Raw genomic sequence first — 23388 nt, 5'->3', positions numbered from 1 at the left:
ACTCTTAAGTGTTTACACCCTTGATGCGGTTCGTTTAGGCAGGTGTGAACACAGTTATCATGCTCGGTTGCAGACCAAAACCACCAGACCGAGACCTTGTTGAAGAGGTGGTCTGCTTGCAAATGCTGCCGTGTGGATGAAAACCAAATGCAGGCCAATATGTAGCTTTGTAACTAACTGGTCCCTGATTAAGACTTGATCAAATGAACAACAGGGGTGAAAACGCCCTGGTCTACAGCCATGCTGTGGCTCTGGAAAAGCCTGCTGGGACTCTAAGTGGAGCTGAGTCACCATTAATGTTTTGAATTTCACATTATTCCTCACTAAAGTTAAGCGTCTGAGGTGAAAAAGGTCTACTGGACATTTTCAGTTAAGATATTTTGACTCGTCATAGGAGGAAAAGCACAAGTGTAAAGAATTAAATTAAGGATGGCTGAATTTAATTTAGCTGCTTTGATTTCCAGGTTCCTTGTGTGCTGGCTCATTTTGTCACTCTCACTTGAACACTTGAATGCAACCCAGCCATCATTAATGTTTTTAGAATTATCGGTGCTTTTCCTTCTATAAAAAGTCCAAATGTGTGCTATGGGAAACGTCAATCCAACCAGTGGTTGTTAAGACATTTTACTTAAAATTGTAAACGTGAAACTCATGATGAGGCTTGAGAAAAAGTCAGAGGAAAATCAGAGGAATTAATCCTTGGGGGACTATAAATGCCTGTACAAAATTTCACAGCAATCCATCCAAAGGTTGTTGAGATTTTTCAGTCTGAGCCAAAGTGGTGGACTGACCAACTGACATTGGCATCTATACAACCATGACGCTAGCATGGCTAAAAATTAGTTACATCTTTCCTTACCTTAAAGGGTAACTTTGGTATTTTTCAACATGGATTCTGTATTTTCATGTGACTGATGAGAACAATACTTTCTGAAACTGGTTCAGTATTGAGCGAGAGGGCTGCAGCTGACAGCTGTGAAACAGGCTGCAATGTAACCACTCAAACATTTGTGCACCATAAATTTACATCCACTAGAAGTGCTTATCTTTGCCACTGTCATGCTTTGACTATTATTTTAAATATCTAACAGCATTAGGTAAAGTACTGTAAAGTACAATAGACCTTTTTGTTATAGAGTAAGAACCTTTTTTATTTAACCAGAAACTGCTACAAATTCATTGGCAACCAAACTCCATTCAAATAAACATTATAAGCAAGCACTTTTATTGGATGTAAACAGATGGTGCAAAAATGCCCTGAGTGGTTACACTGCAGCCTGTTTCACTGCAGCGGACCTGCTCAGTACTAGACCAGTTTCAAAAACTGTTCTTTACTTTAGTCACTTAGACACAAAAACATGAAGAAAATAGGGTCCAGGTTAAAAACACCAAAGTTGCCCTTTAACACTAGTTTCAGTTGCTGAAATATAATTATACACCTACAATACAATACAGACTCCAGATCAGATTTTATCTACTTGAATATTAACAGTTCTGTCACATTAAAACTTGATTGAGGGTTCAAAGAGACAAAATGTTACACAGAGAAAAGAAAAAGTCTGCCGGGCCAACTGATGTAGGTGGGTGACAAAAGACAAAGATAAAAGAGATTAGCGGTTTGGCCTGTGGTCTTGTTATCTGCTTTATGAATTCCTCCTCCCACACTTCCTCTTTTGCCCTTGTCTCCATGCACTCACTCAACACTCAACTCTGTCTGCTTCAAGTTCCATAATATCCCATGACGACAAACCACAGCAAATAAACAGCTCTTCAACATTCCTCCAAACACACACAAAAAATAAAAAATGTTTTGCCTCAAGTGGTGTAGACAGCTTAGGTGTCATTGGGGGTGTTGAAAAAGACAAGTGATGAATTTTGTTAGAGCTAAAAATAACATAGAAAACCTGTTTCCATACACTAGAAAAACAGTTTCCATTAAATGAACTGAATGAGGAGTTTAATTGGACAGACCTGTTGCTGCCACATTTGTGTTGGACTGTAATGACTGTAATTATTACACTCACTATCACTCTTTTGGTTGAAATCTTGCAGAATAGGGAGATTTAAGTTTGAAAATCACTGTTCTTCTTTGTATTTTCTGTTCCAAGCACCCACACTGAGTTTGAAAAGACAGCTTTGATGAATTCTGCATCATCTGTTTGCAATATGCTGCAGAACGTATTTGTTTACCTATTGCCTACTTGGAACTTGGAACTTGTAAACAATGTAAACACAATTATAAACTGTTTTTCCTTTTTGCAGAGTAGACTTGCTGTAATGGACGAACAGTGCGTGTCCCATGGCAGTCCCCAGCGTGGCGGAGGTCAGGCCAGTACAGAGACACAGAGGCAGGGACGGCCAAGTGTCATCAGGTGTGGGTGGCTCAGGAAGCAAGGAGGTTTTGTCAAGACTTGGCACAGTCGCTGGTTTGTTCTGCGAGGGGACCAGCTCCACTATTACAAAGACGAGGACGAGACCAAGGCCCTGGTAAGGCTAAATGATTTTGAAATAATAATGACACCAGATATGACAAATTTCATGGACTGCTTTGTCTCTTAGCAACAACTAGAATTACCCGCCTGGTGGTTGTGTGCCTCTGCACACCAGTCAAATTTCAGATATCAGGTTCAGAAAAGTGTCTTTGCGTGACATTATGATGTCACAGTAAAGCTGATCTTTGACCTTTTGGATATAAAATATCATCACTTCATCATTATATCCAGTTAGACATTTGTGTGAAATCCTGTCATAATTAGTGTGTGAATTCTTAAGTAGCCTTATGGCAAAAAAAAAACATTTTTTGTGAGGTAACAGTCACCTTGACCTTTGACCACCAAATTATAATTTGTTCTTTCTTGAGTCTATGTGGATGCTTGTGCCAAATTTGAGGAAATTCCCTGAAGGCCATCTCAAGATATTGTGTTGACGAGAATGAGGTGGTTGCAAGGTCACAGTAACCTTGACCGTTGACCACTAAATTTTAAACAGTTAATTGTTGAGTCCAGCTGAATGTTTGTGTCAAATTTGAGAAAATCCCTTCAAGGCGTTTGTGAAAAAAAGAATGAGACAGATAAGGTCACAATGACCTTGACCTTTGACCTATGACCACCAAATTCTAATCAGTTCATCCCTGACTCAAAGTGAAGGTTTGTGCTTAATTTGAAGAAATTCCCCCAAGGTGTTCTTGAAATATTATTCACAAGAATGAGACAGACAAGGATATAGTGACGTTGACATTTGACCTATGATCACCAATATCTAAGTACTTCACCGAGCCAAATTGAATGTTTGTGCAAAATTTGAAGAAAATCAAGGCTTTCTTGATATATTGCGGTCATGAACATGGATGACAAGACCAAAAAACATAATACCTCGACCACAGCTATAATGAGACCTTTAAACAAGCAGGAACTTGTATTTGCAGTGGGAATATTCACATTAATCCATTGTGCATCATCAAATACCAGAAATAAGTAAATGGAACTTTATAACTTTATGTTGTCAGCAAAATCAACAAATGTATTTAATCTCTTCTGAGCCGACCAAGCTGCCAAATTGATGTGATTCCAGCAATCAGCTTACTTGTTAGCTAAAAAAAAAAAAAACTTGCAGACTGCGACTATAAACAGCTGATCATATCAGAGGTGCATGCAAGTGGTGAAAAAATTTGGGAGTTATCTGATTCCCATGCGCTGTGCCAGCTCCTGCACCTGTTCTCAGTCAGGTTAATTGATTTGGAACAAGTTAACCATGCTCCCAAGTAAGGGAAAAGAGTCACATCTGGACACACAGCTGTCTGTCCAGTCCGGATATGAATATGAGTAAATAAGAAGCGCTGCAGTAAATGAGTATGTTGATTAGCCTAGCATTCATTGAAGGTCAAAAAGTCCCAGAATTGGACAAGAGTTTTTTTTACATCTCAGACATGTGCAGATATCAGTTTGAGAATATTAAACATTTCAAACACAACATGTTAACAGATAGAATCTACATTCTCTTCACGCGAGATGATCAGTGTGAGCCACAAATCACAGCTCAGCACCAGACTGGAGATTCTATTAAAGATACTCTCCAATGCTTCATCTTTTTCAGAAGCCAATCCTCTGTGTGACCGGCCAAAGTCACCCCCTTACTTTACAGATAGTCTCTCAGCCCTGGATTTAACCAGATGAAAACACTGACAAATACAGCTTTTTCAGCTAAAAATAAAGGCAATGTAGTAAGACAAACATGGACATAAATGAAACAAAAACAGATTGTGTGTCACATATGCCAGATAAAAACGTTGCTAACCAGCTAAGATAAAACTAGAATTAATGAAATAAAAACACTAGTGTATAGTAGTGTTATATTATTATAGAAAAAAAACATATTTCAATGTTGAAATAGAGCTTGGGGGTTTATATAATTTATTCAAATCACTTGTCAATGGTCAGAATGATTAGTATTAACAACCTAATCGACAGAATAAATGCTGGACTTGTACGTTTCTGCGCGCTACGGATTTCTAATATTTGTATGTTATTATGTAATGGATATGTTAATTTTCTTATGTTTCTTTATGTTTCAACAATGCTGCGGTGAAAGTGTGTTTATATTTAGGCAAAAAAATCACTCACAATTAAAAACCCTGCTTTTAGCGGCACAATCCTGGCTGTAAATATTGCCGATGACTTGCTAAAAACACCTACTTTTGTTGGAAAAATCATGGCTGGAAAAGCCACCGATGTCTCTAAAGAAACCCACTTTTGTTGGCACGATCAAGGCTGAAAATACCACCAATGTCTCACTAAAAACACCCACTTTTGTTGGTGCCATCACGACTGGAAATGCCGCAGATGTCCTGCTAAAAAACGACCCGTTTTGTTCTTTGATCTCGAACAAGTAGTCTGCAGTCACACCATCCACCTTCCAATCAAACTTCCGAAGACAAAGTCAGCTCATACACGTGTAGTCAGAACTGAGTCACTTTTAAAGTGTTGATATGATGCGTATGAAAAGAAACAAATGAAACATATGCATGGTTTGCAGAGATGTACAATGACAAAATGTTCTTCTAGCGACTGGGCTGTGGTTTATCATCAAGTGTTTGGCTTATGTCCCGGTTTCCTGTCTTATTTCGACAGACACGTAAAATGACTTTGCTGTGTTCTTGCAAACAAAAGTCAGTCTGTCTCTTTTTAAAGCTTAAGCTGCAACAATATTGTTATCTGGTGCATTTTTTTAAATAGTTACTGCAGTCTGAAAAAATGTGAGAAGGTTTGTGTGAATGTTTTGTCCATCACACTGAATGAGTCAAGAAATACATTCTGTTCATCTCAAACACTCAAAGTGCTCAATGAAACAATGGACACCTGGCTTCTACGCAGCTGACACATCTCACAGGCAAATGAGACAACAAGATCCGACTCTGATTCCAAGGAGAGGTGCTGTTTTGACTGCAGGTCAAATTAAACTGTTGTGAGCCTGTTGTCACTGAAGCCAACACAAAAGAAAGAAGAGACAATGAGTGATGCAGACAATAAGGCCGTTTCTAACGTTACTGTAGCCTGGCAGCCTCTCGCACCGAGCATGTGCAGACCCAACAAAGAAGCAGACAGACAGACTTTTGATTCTCATTACGGTGAAAAATCACAGAGAAACGGAAATGTAGAAGAAAAGTAAATGATTGCTTTTACAGGGCTAGTTCGATAAGGCACTGCATGTTTTCAACAAACTGTCTTTGGTGAAGTTAAACTGGCAGCATGGATAAAAAGGTATTAGAATGAGCTGTAACTGATTTATGTTACTTTTGTTTTAGGGCTGCTTAGAGATCAGTTTACAAGGATTAAGTATCAGGGAGGTAGGGACAACTGAAAACAGACTACCAGTAAAAGAGTAATCTGACATCTCATTGCCTGGAATTAGTCCTAGTGTTAGCAGATCAGCACCTCCGGTTTCCTCGTCTCAAAGTCAGTGGGTTTTTAGAATGGATTTTTCATTAAAAGCTTTAAATAGACTTTTTGTTCAATGACATAAAATACAATTTGAAGCAGTGCGAACAAGTGGCTACATGAGACTGCAGAACATCATCACATCGAGCTGTGCCAAACAGCTTAACAGCGTCATGGTGAAGTGACCATAATGTAGTTCTGCATGGCCTTACATTACTTCTGGTGACTGCATTTAGGCTTCAAAAATCCTGAAAGTTGTTGTCATTTGTGGAGATTATCTTGCTGAACAAAATGTGTAGGAATCATAAACCTTTGTTAACCACAGAGCTTATTTACTGCAATGATCAGAATCAAATGAAAAAATCCCATAGGCTTTTTGACGAGGGAACCAGGGTTGGCCTACAGAAACATGTCACCCCCGAGGCACTCTATTTATTAGTTGGCAGTTATCCTCTGATTTGGTAACTACTCAGTTATTTTTGCAGAGTTTTACCCTTTCAGCTGTAGAAGCCAGCTGTCTCACACCAGAAGCTCTGTTCTTTGTCTGCACACAAAAAAAAAGAAAATCCACAAAGGACCACAGCCATTTCTAATATCTATTCCACCCAAACAATATCCTCTTTTTCCAGAGGAAACTTGAAATCTTCATTCTGCTCCTCTACCCACACATCTTTGTCTGGATGATTTCCCAGCGAGCTCGGCTCAGCCAAACCCAAGCCACACCAGCAGCAGTAGTCTCTGAAGGTTAAAGCTCCAGACCTGAAGGTGGGCCACTGGCCAGATACTGAGAGAGGAGATACTCTTCACTGCTATTTCTGGGTAGCTCCAGTTCTGAAGCAGCGTATTTAAAACAGGAGCACCAACAGATTTGCTTTAGTTCATGGTGCTGTGAATATCCTGAGGGGATGATACAAATGCTGTGGAGCAGTTCTTCACAATAATGTACAGACAAAGACAGGAAACAATTTGTTTTCCTTTGAAATATTCTTTACATCTATATTTATCTTCCCAGAAATATTATTCATTAATGTCCCTTTTACTTCAGCTACTCTTCGATGTTCTGTAACTTTCTTTTCTTCCCTGCTTCTGAAACAGAGCCAACATAAATTTCAGATACCTGGAACTGCTACTTTTTGTAGAGAATGGGAAATTTCAATAAAACTAGGTCAGGCAGAGCAGTGTGTTCAAAGCCCTTAAATCTTTGTGACCTCCGTAGCAGAGCACAGAAACAACCATGACAAGACAGTATCCAACAGAATACAAGATAACTACTCTGGAGTTACCGATGTCCCAAAGTATACATGTATAGCAAAAATGTCCCACTGGATCAAAAAAAACTTTTTTTACCACAGCCCTGTATCCCAAAAACCAATGCCCTAAATGCTGCGAAGTTGAATCTGGGTGTTTTTTAACAATGCGTCCCTGCTTTTCTAATGAATTGTGTGCCACCAAAGTCTGGTGTTTAAAGCCAAAACATGATCTTTTCTTAACAATAATCATGGATTTCACAGAAACGGACATGAAATGGGATGATGGGCTGTCAGAGAAATTGACTTATAGTCCAAAGGGACATTTGTCAGACTAACAGAGCAACCATTGAGATTAAAGACTTAAGAATAAAGATTAAAGCACCATGATCTTGCCAGGAGAAGTAATGCATGGTCTAATGTCAGAAGTCAGATGGGGCTACCAGGATTATGAATAGGCATATGCATATAGTGTACAAACTTGGCGAAATCCAATGCTTAAGTTGGCTAAGCTGTTTATCTATATTAATTTTGCCTACACTCAGTGACAGAGGCTATGCTTAGTCTAAAAAGCATCTGGTCTGAATGGCATTGCAAAGGCCTTCTTTACAAATAAACGCAAGTGCATTGAACTGTACATGAAACTTTATTATGTTTCTTTAAGGTTTAACCCAAATATAAAATGGTCTGTGACTGCAACTACTGTTGCTTAGAGGTCTTATACCTGCGCTGGGCTTTGCCTCTGCAAGTGTCTACACTCTGAGCCCTATGTTGCAGTGAGGGAAGAGAAAACTTTTTATAGTGTGAAGGCAACTTAACACTGACGGACAATATCAGGGGACAAAGATATGTCTCTTAACTTAGAGTGTGTGCAGGGGAGTTAAATCTTCCTGTCCTGAATCACAAAATGCAGGGGTGTGAAGCCGTATTTAGATCAGCTATTAATTAATTCTCTCACGTGCAGTGAAGTCTCCATTTGTTACCTGTCACATTAGCCTAATTGCTGCTTCCTCAGGGGGAGCAGGAACATCTGGCCCTCTCTGTTGCCTTGGAAACACAAATGCCAACAAAACTTGCACTGATTAGACATGAGCAGTCCCACAACAGTATTAAAACACTAAGGCCAAGTTTTCTTTTCCTTATAAGTGACCCCTTTCAGTGTTGTTGACACCTAAATTGGTCCCTTGTAACCCAGGCCAAAAGCTTCCCTTAACGCTAACAAAATAGTCTTAGTTGCCTGAACATAGCCAATTATTAATTTTGCAATAACCATTTTTTTATGGCAACTTAGGGTCAGTGGAAACAAACTGTAAACACAACACAAAAACACACTGATCGCAGAACAGAGGCAAATAGGTGTGGCTCTGCGCTCACAAATCGGTGCTTGAGATCTCTGTGTGAACCATTTAAAGGTGCAGCCTGAGAGCATCACCCCATTGCAGTCGCTCCCCAGATATCTAGCATGTTAATTATCTAGACCTGTCAGGGACTTCATAGGTTAGCTACAGCAAATGAGAACGCAAGACACAAGTTGAGGAAAGAGACAAGGGGGCCTTCAGCGTTTTCAGAGGTGTGTCTGTGTGTGTTTAAGAGAGAGTAAGGGGAAGAGACGGTGGAGGGTGGACTATTGCACACAATGTTTTTGTAAGTTATTGGCCCAAAAATTAACCTGGAAAGCTGCTTTGTCACTTTTGACTTTGATATTTTATAAGTTGATTAATTCCAGACACATGGGGATTCAGTTGAACCATTTTACAGTGGTAGTGTTTGTTGCAAGACTGTTGTAATGGGTCGCAGGTGTTTATTATGTTGCTGTGTCCACCTTTTTTGTGTCTGCATGTGCAGTGCATATTACATAGTAAACAAATCCAATAAAAAATAAAGAAAGCAATACTAGCACATAACTTTACACAGAAAGAGGTTAAGACTTTGTTTTCAAGTGCTGCTGCCTATTGATAAATTCTGATGTTTGCAGATAACATAATTAGGAAGAGAGTTTTATTATTGTCAATATAGGGGACCATGTTGTGTCCCATACAGTCTGGCCCAACCTCTCTAAGCAACTCTTGGAATCTGAAGAATGGGAGTCAGATGGAGGTGAAGGGTCACCGAAAAGCATGCGTAGGGTACGGCACGTGTGGGCTTAGCATCAACATGCCATCTGCCTGCCCTCACTCGCCCATGGAGATGTATGCACGCACAAGCATGCATGTCCTCACTCACATTCTCACACATACACATACACACAGACATGCACTCAGATTTCATCTGGCTGAGCCATAAACAAAGACAGTATTCATTCAGTGGGTGATATTGTATGATTATTGTAATTTAAACTACTAAGCTCTGTATCTGTATTCTGCTGGAGTAAGCGAGTTAACATTATGAATGAATGAGAGAATTGTGAATGAATACATTGAGACAATTTTATTGTATTATTATGTATTAAGAAATGAGAGACATATTAAAATGTAATTGGGATATTACAATTCTGGCAACAACAAGCAAGCTGGTTAGTATTCATAGCATGAGAGGGGATGTGTCTGAACTCAGACAAAATGATCTGCAGAAAAGTACTTTAATGAGAAATTGCATAAAATCAATAATGCAACAGTGCAATAATGCACTGAAAATCCTTTGTTTTCCCTGCTTGAGCTGGAAACTGTTTGACCTTGGCATTTAACGGGAGTAAATAAAATGCCACTGCAGTTCTGTAATTATTCGTACTGCAAGACTGTGTCATCTCGCTGCTGTTTTGATGAAACATTAACACTGTACCGTTTGTCTGACCTTCACTGCTGTAGTTGCTCTGTATTCTCTTTTGACACTGACAAACACAGACAACAGTTAGGCTTGTGACTTTTACAGTCCCATCTGATCACAGCAGAACGTATGTGTACTTGTAAGGTGTGAGGGCTGCAGTGAGTCACATCACATCCAGGCGTGATCTGACTTGAATGTCAGAGGAATGTGGACAATAATGTGGACATTATCCAAACACCCTCTTGTGTACGTCATTAAACGCACACCTTACATCATTATCTGCTTGCAGATACAAACAGAGACTTTACATTTATGTGTCACATTTACCCTACACGCACATTACAAAAGTCAGCATGAGTGATACACTAATAGCTACAGTATATACTACATCTTTTCTGACATTAATACTTTGGTCAGACAATACTATTTGGACATTTTCTTCAGGCTGAATACATTAGTGCAAGAAAAAATTAATCATTACACAGTTATGGCTGTCAGTATTCCTAGTACGCACACTAAATACAGAGACTATTCTCTGTATGGTGACTGCATGTCTAATGAGCTCTGTATTGATGGATGGAAAAGTCAATTAACTCTCACTGGACCTGCAACAAGTTCCAGCAAGTTCTGTTTTCCGAGCACTTTCTCCGTCTCCAATACCTTGAGGTGGTAACAGGGCACTACTATAAATTTTAGGTATGTGCAGGTGCAGTGGTATTTGTACAAGTGGGGGAGAACATTTCCTCACAAGTAGTGAGTATGCAGCTGGTGCAGGAGCTGTATCAATATTCCTGACACAACAGGGGCTTCAGTTGGTATCCCAAGGCAAGAGATCATGTCTGACTTAAAAAACTTTACTTTGTAATGGCTGCATGTGTTAGTCTGTGTGTTGTCCCACTGGATAGAGTCATAAATAGTTTTGTGAACTGAACTTTAAGTGGCACTAATCAATATTTTTATATTAACAATGGATCATGACCTCAAGCCCAGTCGCCAGAAAGTTTTGGCATTGTACGTTTCTGAGAACCACCGATGCATTACAAGTACGTTTCATTTGCATCATATCCATATTTCAAATGTGATGTAGGTAGGTGTAATTTTGATATTTTTGAACCAATACGTTAGGTTTTTTGTGTTAACATAACCATACCATAATTACAGCACTGTTGAAAAGTAAAAAGAACAAGATAATGTACAAATATTACACATCTGTGGTTTGCAGAAACGCACAATGTTAAAGGGGACTGACTCTGTCTTTCAGCTCATTGTTTTGGTTTTTTTACCGTTGACTTTGCTCCCTGCTTTCTCCCAACAATCATTTAAGATTTCATTGTTTTTGGAAAATGGTATAGCTCAGATTTCTCTTACATATGGTGGCGCCAGATAACCTAATATTACTACATGTATTTTGTCTGAGGTTACAAGTTATAAGTCTTGTGATTCCAATGAAAACTAGTTGCAGGTGCTTCTTATTTTGTGTGGCAGGTCGCTGCTCAGTCAGTCTCTCCAGACCTGTGACCTGTCAGACAAAAATGTGCATCTGTAGTATCAGTTCATGTCATTTAATCCTGTGTCTTCTCAGAGGCCCTGGAGGGAGAGCCAAGAGTTGAATCTGGTATCAAAAATGCACAAAAGAGATCTTTCATAGTTCTGTAGTTTAAAAATTCATGAGTTCATCATCTTTATTTCTGTTTCAAGGGGTTTTCTGTGAAGAAACTGACCAATAAATCAAAGCCTTTCTTGAGGGCTGATATTAACTGGTATAGCATGTCTTAGTAAGGTACTCCACACCATCGGCTTTAGAGAGAGCTTAGCAGGAAGAAAGGATTTTAAATTACATCTAAGGGTATAAATTACATTTAAGGTGGAGCATCTAAGGTGAAACCCATATGCAAAGGGACATATATATAAATATACACTATATGCACATATGCAGACAACAAAAAGAAAACATACACACAATGCACAATACACATTCCAAAGATGTTTTTTAAGATGTGTTAATATGGGACCTTGCTGTATTGCAATACAGTATCCCTGATCTTTTTTCTTTTATACCAGTTTCTCTGTTGCAAAGTGATTAACTGACCACATTTTTAAGGGGAAGTGGACAATATATAGAGACTGATATGGTAGTATTGTAGGATCTCTACTGATACTGTCCTAAATTACTACAGCAGCTTTCTGGGATTTTGTTGCAACCATGTTCTTTTAAATTAAAGCTATAAATCTCAATATTTTTCAAGATGTTATAATAACAAATGGTATTGTTGCTTAAGCTGTACACCTTGACCAAGATTGTAGTCCATGAGAAAGCATCCTCGAAAATGAATGATCACATCGAATTTCGCAGTGGTATTCATGCTCCCCAGAGGAAAAAAACCCAGTTTCATCATTTGCTCAGAATGTCTTCGTTTCGGATTAAACTTAACTTTACACATAAGTATTTACAGTATTTTTCACCAACCTAGTTTCAATCTGTGTCATTAATTTCCTTTGGTACATTTTAATTTGCAGACTGTGGACCGCTTTATTCCATGATTTTAAAAACCTGCTACAGTTAAGGTATCTAATGAGGTGTCACAGTAGTATTTATTCATCATTTAATGCTTAGATATTAGTAATTGATCACACAAACAGTGTCGGACACAGCCAAACTGAAATTCAAGAATTAGTTAGTGAACATGGATATGGTTACTCTGCGTCCTGTGCTGGGTGCCGCTGTGCTCTAGTTTTAAAGATGGGACTATACTGTAACAGAGGGTCCAGCTGAACTACATGTAGCTGCAAACTAATTTCCCTGGACAAGAGTCGATGCACAGGAATACACCTCCTGCCTGTTTTGTGGTTAGTTATTTGTATACTTTGCAAGCCAAAGTAGTGATACCTACTGCAGCTGTGCTCCAGTTTTAAAGGTGTACATGTGCTGGTACTGGGAGTTCAGCTGAATAAGCTATAAACTATTTCACAGGAAACACATAAAACTCATAACTCAAACTCAGATTAATGGCCTCTGAAGAAGATAAAGCCATGAAGAACATAAAGTTAAAGGAGCACTCTGATTTTAATAAGGTTTCAGACATTACTCATATATATTTCATACGGTTAAATAAAGTAATTGAAAGACACTCCGGACTGCAGAGGAGGAACCTTTGTTAGTGAGATATGCATTGCAGCTTTGAAGTGCATTTTGTGATACTTGTCCATGCATATAGAGTACTGCATATAACATGTTGGGCAGGGCAGTACCTTGATTTTTTATTGATGTTGTGACATGAGACTAGATGTCGTCTTAGATAAACAGCGACCGTTGGAGGCTGGTCCTATAAGTCATTTTGGAAGTCAGTGGAAATCTGGCTATTCTGTCATTTAGGTATGAGAGCGTGGGTTTTAAAGGCTCATCAGACTGTTCTAGCTGCTCTAATATTTGTTTTTAACTTAATTGTTATATCCATATTACTAATGATTATTTACATTTTTTTTATTTAAATAGTTTGTGAAAGCTCCCAAAGTCAATCCTACAAAGTTGATGCAATATCAATATCAAAGTATTTGGTCAAAAATATCATGACATCTAATTTTCTACATATTGCCAAGCCTAATATGCAGCTTTTGTAACATTTTGGCTTGTGTCACAAGAATGCAAAGAACAAGGTCACAGTGACCTTGACTTTTGACCAACAAACTGTAATCAGTTAATACTGAATGCAAGAGGACATTTGTGCCAAATTTGAAGAAACTCCCTCCACGTGTACTTCACATACGCTTTCCCGAGACTGTGATGGATAAGGTCACAATGACCTTGACCTTTGACCTATGACCACCAAAATCGAATCAGTTCATGGTTGAGTCAAAGTGAATGTTTGAGCCAAGTTTGAAGAAATTCCCTCAAGGTGTTTTTGAGATCAGATGTTCATGAGAATGGGACACAACAACAACCCGAAAACATAATGGCTCCGACCATGGCCATCGCCAGCCTGGAGGTATAAAAATCTTGGAGAGGAGATAGGTCGTACAAGCTACAGTCCTCAAACCGTGACATTCTTTTTCTTTTTAATGCTAACATTTTTACAGAGGACTGTGTCTCCTTTCAGTGTCTTTTTATTTATTTTATTTTTTTAATAAGATTTCACAGTAATTGCTTTGGCATTTTATATTCTCTTTAAAAGAAAAAAACATTCATTCAGCTATCTATCCTTACAGTTCCCTATTTGAGAAAGCTCAGACTAACGGTACGGGTTTCTGCAGAAGATTTTTTATGAAACGTTATATACAGGAGACCTTGTTGGATGAAGATAAAAGATCTCTGCGTCAGGCAGGCAGCAACAGCAGCAGCAGTGACAGGTATTCCTGCAAGAAAGTGACAGGACACCGTGTGTTTTCCAGCTGCTTGCACATAAATCACTGTAAACTTTTTTTTTTCTTAGGGATCTTGTAGTTTTTGATGGATTTGCTTCAGAACATTCTTGTCCTTGTTGTCTGCTTCTACAGCTCCCTGTCAGGATTTTGTTGCACATTTTACAGCTTTTTGGTGGAAGGTCCAATGTTGTGTTTGTATTTAGAGATTTTCATAAAAGCCTGACTGATGATTCAACTCTTTCAGATAAAACAAAAAATACAGAAAGACTAAGTAATAGATCATTAATGTGTGATCATTCCTCTTTGGTTAGTTTTTGAAAATGGTTACATTTTGGTTACAGCCTTGTTTTGCAATTTTCAGAACTTTTTAATTCCCCTTTTGTTAATTTCCTGAATATCATCTTCTCCTGGTTTGTCATGTCTAACTTTTCACATCATTAACACGCAGTTAATCCACAAACTGAATAAAAATTTATGGAGAAGTCCTCTTTTTTTCCACCCTATTGCGTTTGACTGGCATATTAATATTTTAGTGACTGTTATGCAGTCGCAGCTGTGGGTTTACTGAGTGTTTTACTGGGCTTTTGAACGATGCTCAGTCAGTCAGAGCTGAAGATCAGAGCTACCTGTTTTATAACTGTGAAATAATGATGACATTTATTGGATTGATGGACTCAGTGGAGCGATGAAAGCAGAACAAGCGTCAGTAACTCTTTGCCACTTGAATAGACAGGTCTTAAAGAGCAAAAGTAGACACTCGGATAGTGAGGAGAATAAACACATATGCACTTGCGCACATACTATAGTCCACAGGGGCAAAAAGTATAACATCTCCAGGTCTCCCACTGAGTTTGACTTCCCCTGTCTGAGAGGTCAGTAATCTGAGAGGGTACAACAGCAATTATTGGATAAAAGGATCACAGATCAACCAGCCAGGGCTTAATGAGCACCTAAATGACCTGTTACACTAATAACTTCTGCTTAATTCACTTCAGTGTGGGCTTTTATCTCTTTGTTATCTGAAATCAATTTCGGGTCCATAATATATTGCTCTAAATTTTATTATTCTGCCACGTCCACACTCACTCAACAAACCGGGTCATTATTTTTTGAGCCAAGGCAATCTCTTAACCTGGAGAAATTTTAGGGGCCTAATATTTTCTATTCTTAAAGCAGCAAAAATCAATATTTTTTACATAAACAATGGATCACATGACTACTTATATGGAGAAGGTCACTGGTAGTGATTAACCCTCAGAGAATTATCACCCAGCCCTGCTGTTAATCTCCTGCTTTATAGCATCTGTAATTTCACTGTTTTTGATCACTTCAGTTCCTGTAGCATTTTCTCCTGTGGGTAGACAGTGGATAGACTATCACATGTCATGTCACTGTGTCTCCCCAGCCTGTTCTCAATCCCTAGGTTTAAAAATACTGACGCACAGGGCTTTCATCTACCTACAGTGTAAACCCATATGATCAGCACCTGACACTGACAGCAAATGATGTTGTATGAAGAGTCAACGTGGTCAACGTGGATTTTCACCCAGGGGACCACAGTTTAGTTCATTTCCCATGTGAAACCAGATGTCATTGGGGATTTTTTTTGTTTAGTTTTTTTTTTTACTTAACCTGACAAAGCGAACTGGGAATGAGAGCAAGTTGGTCTTCCAATCATTTTATCAAGTAAGCCAATCTGACCTAAGTGGTAATGAGACATTCAGGGCTGCCAGGGGAATTATGAGACACCCTGTTGCACTCTATAACTGTCACCAAACAAAATTGAATGTTCACAGTCTGTTTTATGACCAGGAAGGGCGTCACATTTGGGTTTAATTACTGCTGTGTGTGTGCATGCTGGTCAGACAAACTTGTGGAGATGCCATTAACTGAACAGAGCTGGAGTCACAGTCAGAACGCTGTTACTTGCTTCCAGTTTGAGAAAACACTCCAAATTTGATTTCATTTGGAGCATACTGTTGGACTGAAGCAGCCCCCCTGACAGGCTGGGCCGCTGCTTGAAAACCTGAGCCTCCTGCTGTCGCCTTTCTCAAACAGATTTCACTGAGCCTCTTCTGTCCCATATGTGTGTATAAGAGCTTTTTGGCCGAGAACAAAAGATAGTTGGGTTTGTGTCATTACACCATTTCCAAAAAATGACCTCATACTATTTAACAACAATATAAAAATGCAGAAAACACCCCAAAATGGGTTGGGCTTTTTTTTTGTCCCATAGGGTAGGCCAGGCTACCGTACTCTTTGCTTGGTAAATATTACTCTGTCTGTGGTTGGGTTTGTCTGCAGCAAACAACAGGCCACCAGAGAGGATGTCAGTATGGAAAGTGTGGAAGTGGCTTAGAAACAGAGAAGAGGAATATCAGCGGTGTTGTGGTTTTACAAAACTTCTTTTTTAAGGATATACACAGTCCAAAGGGCTACATTTATGAAATCTATCTCACCCACACAATTCATTTAAGCCATCTCCTGTTTCCTTGGAATCAGTACAATGTGCATGACAAAAAGATCTGTGTCTCTGTCACTGAAAAAAAAGACACCTTAATCCTGAGATACTCACAGATTCTCACAATTCTCTTGCTGACAACCACATCAAACAAGTTTTCTCTCCCTCATTCCTCCATTTCGGAGCATGTCTGTCCCATCTTTATAACCCCATTTAAAGCACTTCATCTGGGGCCTCAGGTAGGGTTTCTACTTCCTGGTTGTCACAGTTATGGCTCATTAGAGAGCTCTCTTTCTCAGCAGGAAGGAAACTGACTCCCCTCAGATCCTGTTAATGTGCTTGGGTCCCTAATACTGACGCTGTCACCAATGCACATCTTGTCTGTGTTAACATTATCCCAGATAGAGGGCACGCTAATGGTTGTCAGATGCTGCATCGTGGGACTGAAGTCCGAGCTGTTAATCAAGTGAAAAGTCACTGTTTGAATACATAAAGGGGTCAGTCTGCAGATGGCTCTGTTGTAATCCTTTTTTATAGTCACCCTTATTAGGGAAAGACCACATGAAGTGAGTAATTACTTTGTCATTCTCACAGGATTAACACAAGCAAGTACTGGGTGATTTACTTGGTATGGTTACCAAATAGATTAGTATGTGGTGTATCCAATCAAAATATGTCTCCTACGTTAGTAACTTTGCAAATAATGATCCGTTTCTGAATCAGAATTATTTTATCAATTAACTGGTTTATCTTTGTCCAATAAAATGTTATCACAATTTCCAGAAGCCCATTTAAACAAATACAAATTACAGCCCAGTTGCCTGAACAAAATATTGGCATCAGACGTCTCTACAAACCACGAATGCGTAACATTTCGCGCTTCATATGCATGATATCAACGTTCCTAAATTGACATAATTACTGAGTTAATCATTGGGAGGTCGAGGGGACGGTGGATGGCATGACACCTAGGCGAGATGCTTGCCAAGCAGTAGACCACTGCTTGAGATCAACAACAAAACCGGTTATATTTAGCCAATCGTTGCTGTGTTCCTCGTGGCTTTTTAGGCTCCACATGTGGGTATTTTGTTTCAACCAGTTGGCAGGGCTAGTGGTTGTTTTTACCAAGACGACGCTGCATTTCTGTCCAGTATTGTTCCCCCTAAACCTGGTATTTGAAACCAAAACATGATCTATACCTAACCAAGTTTTTTTTTGTCCCTAAACCGAACCACACATTATCCGCACCACTGCTGAAACGTAACGTTTCAACATATTAACTACATAATGACATACAAATTTAACATATCTAAGGTTTGCCGAAACATATAATGCCTGAATTTTTTCTTGTTAATGGGTTGCAAATTCTTTGTTTTGGCCAAAAACTAAAGCCCAAAGGTATTCAGTTTGCAATCACAGAACAATACCAAACAACAAAATGATTACATATAAGAAGTCAGAATCAGGGAGTTTTTGCCATTTTTGTGTAAATAAATGCACATAACATTTAATTATTAACACTGCCGCAAATTTCTTTTCTGTCGATTGCTTCAATAACTAATAACCTAATGTGCCTCTAAAAAGCAGGGGTACCATTATGCAAAAATACTTTAATCATATTGCAAGTGAAAGACTAGCATTCATACTTTTATGTAAAAGTGCAGTATCATTAGTAAATGTACTTCAAAGATAAACTCAAAAGTAAAATACTAATAAGGAATCTCAACAGCCCATATAAGTGTTACACGATTGTATTATTACTGACTTATTATTACTGATTACTGATTTAACATGTAACAGAGTGTTAGAACTGGCATGATTTTTTTTTTTTTACATTAACCCTTTGAAACCTGGATTGGCATCATTTTTCTTGTGATGTGCTCAGATGTCTTTCACAAGTGTTTGAACTAATTGAGCTAATTGATTTAATTTTGTTTCAAAAACATTGGTAAAAAGGCAATGAGCAACTTGGCAAGAAATGTCCTTTTAGAAAATTACTTTTAAAAAAAAGAAAAAAAGAAAGCTAGGGGAAAATGTCCAGAAAACTTTATTTCTGATTTTCATAATTGCATATATCTGTAGAGAATTATTGTAATTTTTAAGCTTTTTTTTAGGTCATGTGATTGTTTTTGGATTGTGTTTTCTTTTTACTTTTCAAGTGTTTCCAAGTGCTTTTGTTCTTTTTTGTTTGTTTTGTCTTTTTTTTAAGCTAATTTCTCAGGTAATTTTCTTGTACTTTTTTTTTTCTAATTTCTTGCTAATTTCCTCTTAAGTTGCTCATTAACTTTTCCCCATGTTTTTCAAAGAAATCAAGCCAGTTTGCCCAGGTTTCGAGGCGTTAACAAGTGTTTGAATGACTACTGTGGAGCTTATTTTAATGACTCCATATCTTGGATAGTTTGATCCATATCAGTGTATCATACTTTTATGCAATCATATGTTTTATAGAAAAAATATCAACAAACTACTATGTAACAACTGTAGCTGTCAAATAAATGTAAAAGAGTAATAATTTGTATTTGTTGAAGAAAAAGTACTTCAGTAAAGCAGTGCAAGCAACTAAAATTTGAACATACGTAAGTGCAGTACATCTAAATGCAGTAACTTTTCACAATTGATAATGTTAATGCGGCCCAAAGGGATTCACAGACACCTGCAAACAGACTCTGTGACCCTCCTGATTTCAGCAATATTGGAGATAAACATGCAAACATCCTTTCACTGGTAATGGTATCTCTGGTCTCTCATTATGCTCTGTGAGGACTCAGATACAGTAGATCTGCCAGACGGCCTCCCTAACAGACAGGACCTCTCTCTAAGGTTGTTGAGATGTCGACTCTGGAAAAAGCTGATGCTCCTTGCTGCTATTTAAAGCAGAATCTCTGGCCTTCTCTGTCACACAAGATGATGTATCATTGTGGACAGAGCCAAAGCAGAGACATGATGATCCTCTATAATGCTGCCACTTTGCTGCATTTTGTAACAGCTCAGCTACATTGTCCAGACCTGTCCGTGGGGACGTGTACATCGCCGTCTCAGCTGGCAGAGATGCTCATACATACAACAATGCTGCTGGAGAGGTTGTGCAAAGTGAAGTACATTGATCAAATGGCAAATGTACTGTAAAAATAAAAAAACGAAGTGTGTGATCTTAAACAAGGTGCAATTTTAACACAAACCTGTGAAGACTGAAAAAGTGACCAGTCTTTTTCTTGGATATCCTACAAATCGTTGTGACTACACGTTAAATATGTAACAGTGAAAATAAAGTATGTGGAGTGCTCTGTTTGGGAGTTTGGCCCTTTTCAGTCTGTTCTTTGTTCCCCACAGGGAGCCATTTTCCTACCCGGAAACAAAGTTACAGAGCATCCAACCAGTGGGGATGAAGGGGGGAAATTTCTCTTCGAGGTCATTCCAGGTAGGAAATGATGAAAACAATTTAATAACTTTGCTGAGAACAAAATGATGATATCTGACTGGAGCACAAGCAAGAAAAACAACATATGGTTTTGATCACTGTTTTCTGCAGCAAATACATGAGTGAAGTCCTAAACACTGTGAGAATCATCTGGGGAAGATTTGATAGTATTATTGATATAAGACTGGCTGCTTTGTATGGCAGTCACTGTGTTAACTATTTGTTTGCTCTATGTTTGCTGCAATTGCAGAGTTCTTGTCCTGCAAGTATTTACATCAAATTCACTGGACCATTAAAGGAACAGTTTTTGTTGAAATTATTATTGATTTCTTGCCAGATGAAAAGATTACACCACTATTCATCTCTTATTTTGTGTGGGAGTAAAATACCGTGGCCCAAAAAGCATTTTCCACATCTGTAAAACTTCAGACCGGGTCAATTATGGCTCTATTACCAATTTTTGATCTATGGGGGTTTTATGTTTGTAAGACTTTCTTGAAGCCGAGAAAAACAACTGGAAAATCAGTGATGTCATCACAATGGCTACAGTTACATGCACCACCATGTAACCATATATTCTCCTATTATTCTGAATATGACACTTATTCTGAATATGTTGTGGGTCATGGAAACAGCATATTCCTTTTAATCGGAAAATGCTAACTTCCAAAAAAGAACTAATTCGGAATATTTAAGAAATCTGGGATATGCTGGTATTATTTGGGTTTTAACAGCATTATTTGGACATGTATACAGCCAGTTTGCAATATGCATCTCTATTAGGATTATTACTGCATTTTCTGACGCAAGGCCTGTTGTCTGTTTACTGTCGGGTCTTTGTGTTTTCATGGATATGTTGTATACAAACCAACTGGGCTGGGGTAAAGATGCATGCAAAAAAGCCCACATTTCTGGTTGGTAGGAGACTTGGATATGAACACTTTTTTGGTTAAGAGCAAAAATTGCAGTGCTGACCTTTCTTAAGAAGGTGGTTAAAGGAATGAAAGCAGGAGGCCGAGCTCATGCTCCAACAAGTCCACCACTGGCAGAAAACTGAAAAAATGCTATTTTGATGCAGAGACGCAAAATGACAAGCGACCCTTGCTGTTCTGCTTTTCCATATTTTTACTTGATAAACATGTAATTAGCCATGTAAACAGGTTGGTCAGAATATTGTTTTTTTCTGAATAAGGGCAAAAAACAGACTATTTTGTTTATGTAAAAATACTTGATGTAAAGTCTATGCAACACATTTTTATCCCAACTTGTCACATGTTGCAGCTTTGTCAATGGACTTCCACATGTACATATTACGAGGTATTAGGTATTCTTCAGCGTCTGTTGTTTACACTCCGGGATGCCGCTACCGTGATGACGTGGCACATGGTTGTGTTTAGGCAACAACAGAATGGATGGTCAAGTTTAGGCAACAAACTCACAAATGGTTTGATTTAGGGCAAGAAGGCACATGGTCATCACATTCAAATGGGGAGTAAACACCAAACTCCTGCGTCAAAGTCTGGGTTTGTGGGACCCATCCACCTCCCCTTCTGACCCCCTGTGCTCCTTATATTATGTTGTTCCCTGCAGCATTAAAACTTGACGCCATTCTGATGCGTTTCATGTTTAGCGACAGGTTCTGTCTGGCCGTGTTTTTAACGGACGCCACCCATGTGCGCATTGGGTGTAACATGTGCTGTCCGTCCTTCCACTGGTGTATAATAACACCATGACAAGTTATGTCCGGCATTCTCACTAAAAAGGTGCTTTTTGGTGTCCTGCACGTCGGACGAACTCGTCACTATTTGATGAGTTCAGAATCAGAACAGGCTGGTCTTTGAGCTGAGTGGGCGGGGCCAGCAGGAGAAACAGTACTCAGCTTTTTAGTGGGCCGCATACCCGCTGTAGTAAATCATCAACCCAGAAGCTTTTCTTTGGCATTTGCTCCAAGTGAGAAATTCCAATATACAGGAGCCATACTGGAGTCTGGTATCTAGTTATTATTATACATCTATAGATATAACCCCTGTTTCTCGTCTTTATGCTAAGCTAAGCAAACATGATCCAGCCTTATATTTAACAGACAGATTATGGCAACAGAGCAAATAACTGTGTTTCCCAAAATGTCTAACTATTCCTTTAGTTCAGAAACTTGCCTCAGAAGCCAGCTTAAACCACTGACCACACACACACACACACACACACACACACACACACACACACACAATCATAAACTCAAAGAAGAACACATGCACAGACGCCAGGAGACTGTATGGAAACATGTTCGACTACAACACAAAGGAAGTGTGGGGTATTTTCCCAGGCGGAACCATGCCAAGAATGTGCGTCTATGGAATAGATATTTAAAACACACGTGCACACTGGGGAGATGGAGACAGCTGGTGAAAGATACAGTAGCAGAGTGCAGCAACAGCACCAGTTGATCCACTGACAGTAAAAACAGTGCAAAAAACACCGGATGTGTGCAAACGACTGCTTGTATTTTATTTATCTTGATCTTTTCTCTGGAGTGCATCCACTACAGTTTCAAGACATTATCTCAAATGGTTGGTGGCTCCCACTGAACACACAAACTCAAAAACAGTGTGACCCGGAAGATAATGGTGCAGATAACATTTGTCAGTCAAAGGTCAATTAAAGGCTGACACTGAGCCAAGGTTAAATAGGTAATTTGGGCAGTTGGCCAGAGTTGACAGATTGAAAGTCCAGGTGTGTCACAGGTTCATTTGAAAGACTCTTAGTGGTGCTTTTGTTTTTGGATGCTCATGACCTTGCTGGGCTTTTAATAGTTTCCACATCAGATGAGGATTAAAAGCTCCCTGCAGAGAAAACTTCATGCACTTTCAGCTGCAAGCCCTTTGTGTTCACATTAAAATGAAGCAGAGTGAACTTGCCAGCGTGTGAATAATAGTTTTCATAGTTAGAAGTGGATGTGTTTTGGAGCAATGATACAGTTTAGTTTCCATATGCTTGTGTGCCTATCTTATGGCAGAATACATTTTGATATATCAGCACAAATGCAATGGAACAAAAATAGCAATATAACGCAGCACCTGGTTTCTAAAAGCGTTAGATATGAGGTGTTTTGGTGCTATTTTTGAAGCTGTTTGATCATCTTACAGCGAGGGATAAGGTGTTGCTCACAGACATTCTGACAGGATATGTAGCTGATGATGTACAAAGTGG

The 23388-nt window shown here is 38.9% G+C and overlaps 1 protein-coding gene across 3 annotated transcripts in view; it reads left to right on the top strand.

Moving 5' to 3' along the window:
- arhgap24 (Rho GTPase activating protein 24) overlaps window positions 1-23388 on the top strand; it is a 94859-nt gene that overhangs the window by 12447 nt on the left and 59024 nt on the right. For 2 of the 3 annotated variants that reach the window (XM_042509460.2, XM_088071287.1), the window contains exons 2-3: window positions 2263-2487; window positions 20094-20181. In XM_042509460.2, coding sequence (XP_042365394.1) covers window positions 2278-2487; window positions 20094-20181 — 298 coding nt within the window. In that variant the 5' untranslated portion in view covers window positions 2263-2277. The remainder of the gene's footprint in view (window positions 1-2262; window positions 2488-20093; window positions 20182-23388) is intronic. The other variant, XM_088071286.1, reaches the window with a different exon arrangement.

This window comes from Plectropomus leopardus, chromosome 20 (assembly GCF_026936395.1).
Source record: "Plectropomus leopardus strain MGB_pleo_1.0 chromosome 20, ASM2693639v1, whole genome shotgun sequence".
In the NCBI taxonomy this organism is placed as follows: domain Eukaryota; kingdom Metazoa; phylum Chordata; class Actinopteri; order Perciformes; family Serranidae; genus Plectropomus; species Plectropomus leopardus.
Note: the sequence above shows the minus strand (reverse complement) of the source record. Positions and strands in the feature narration are given on the sequence as shown.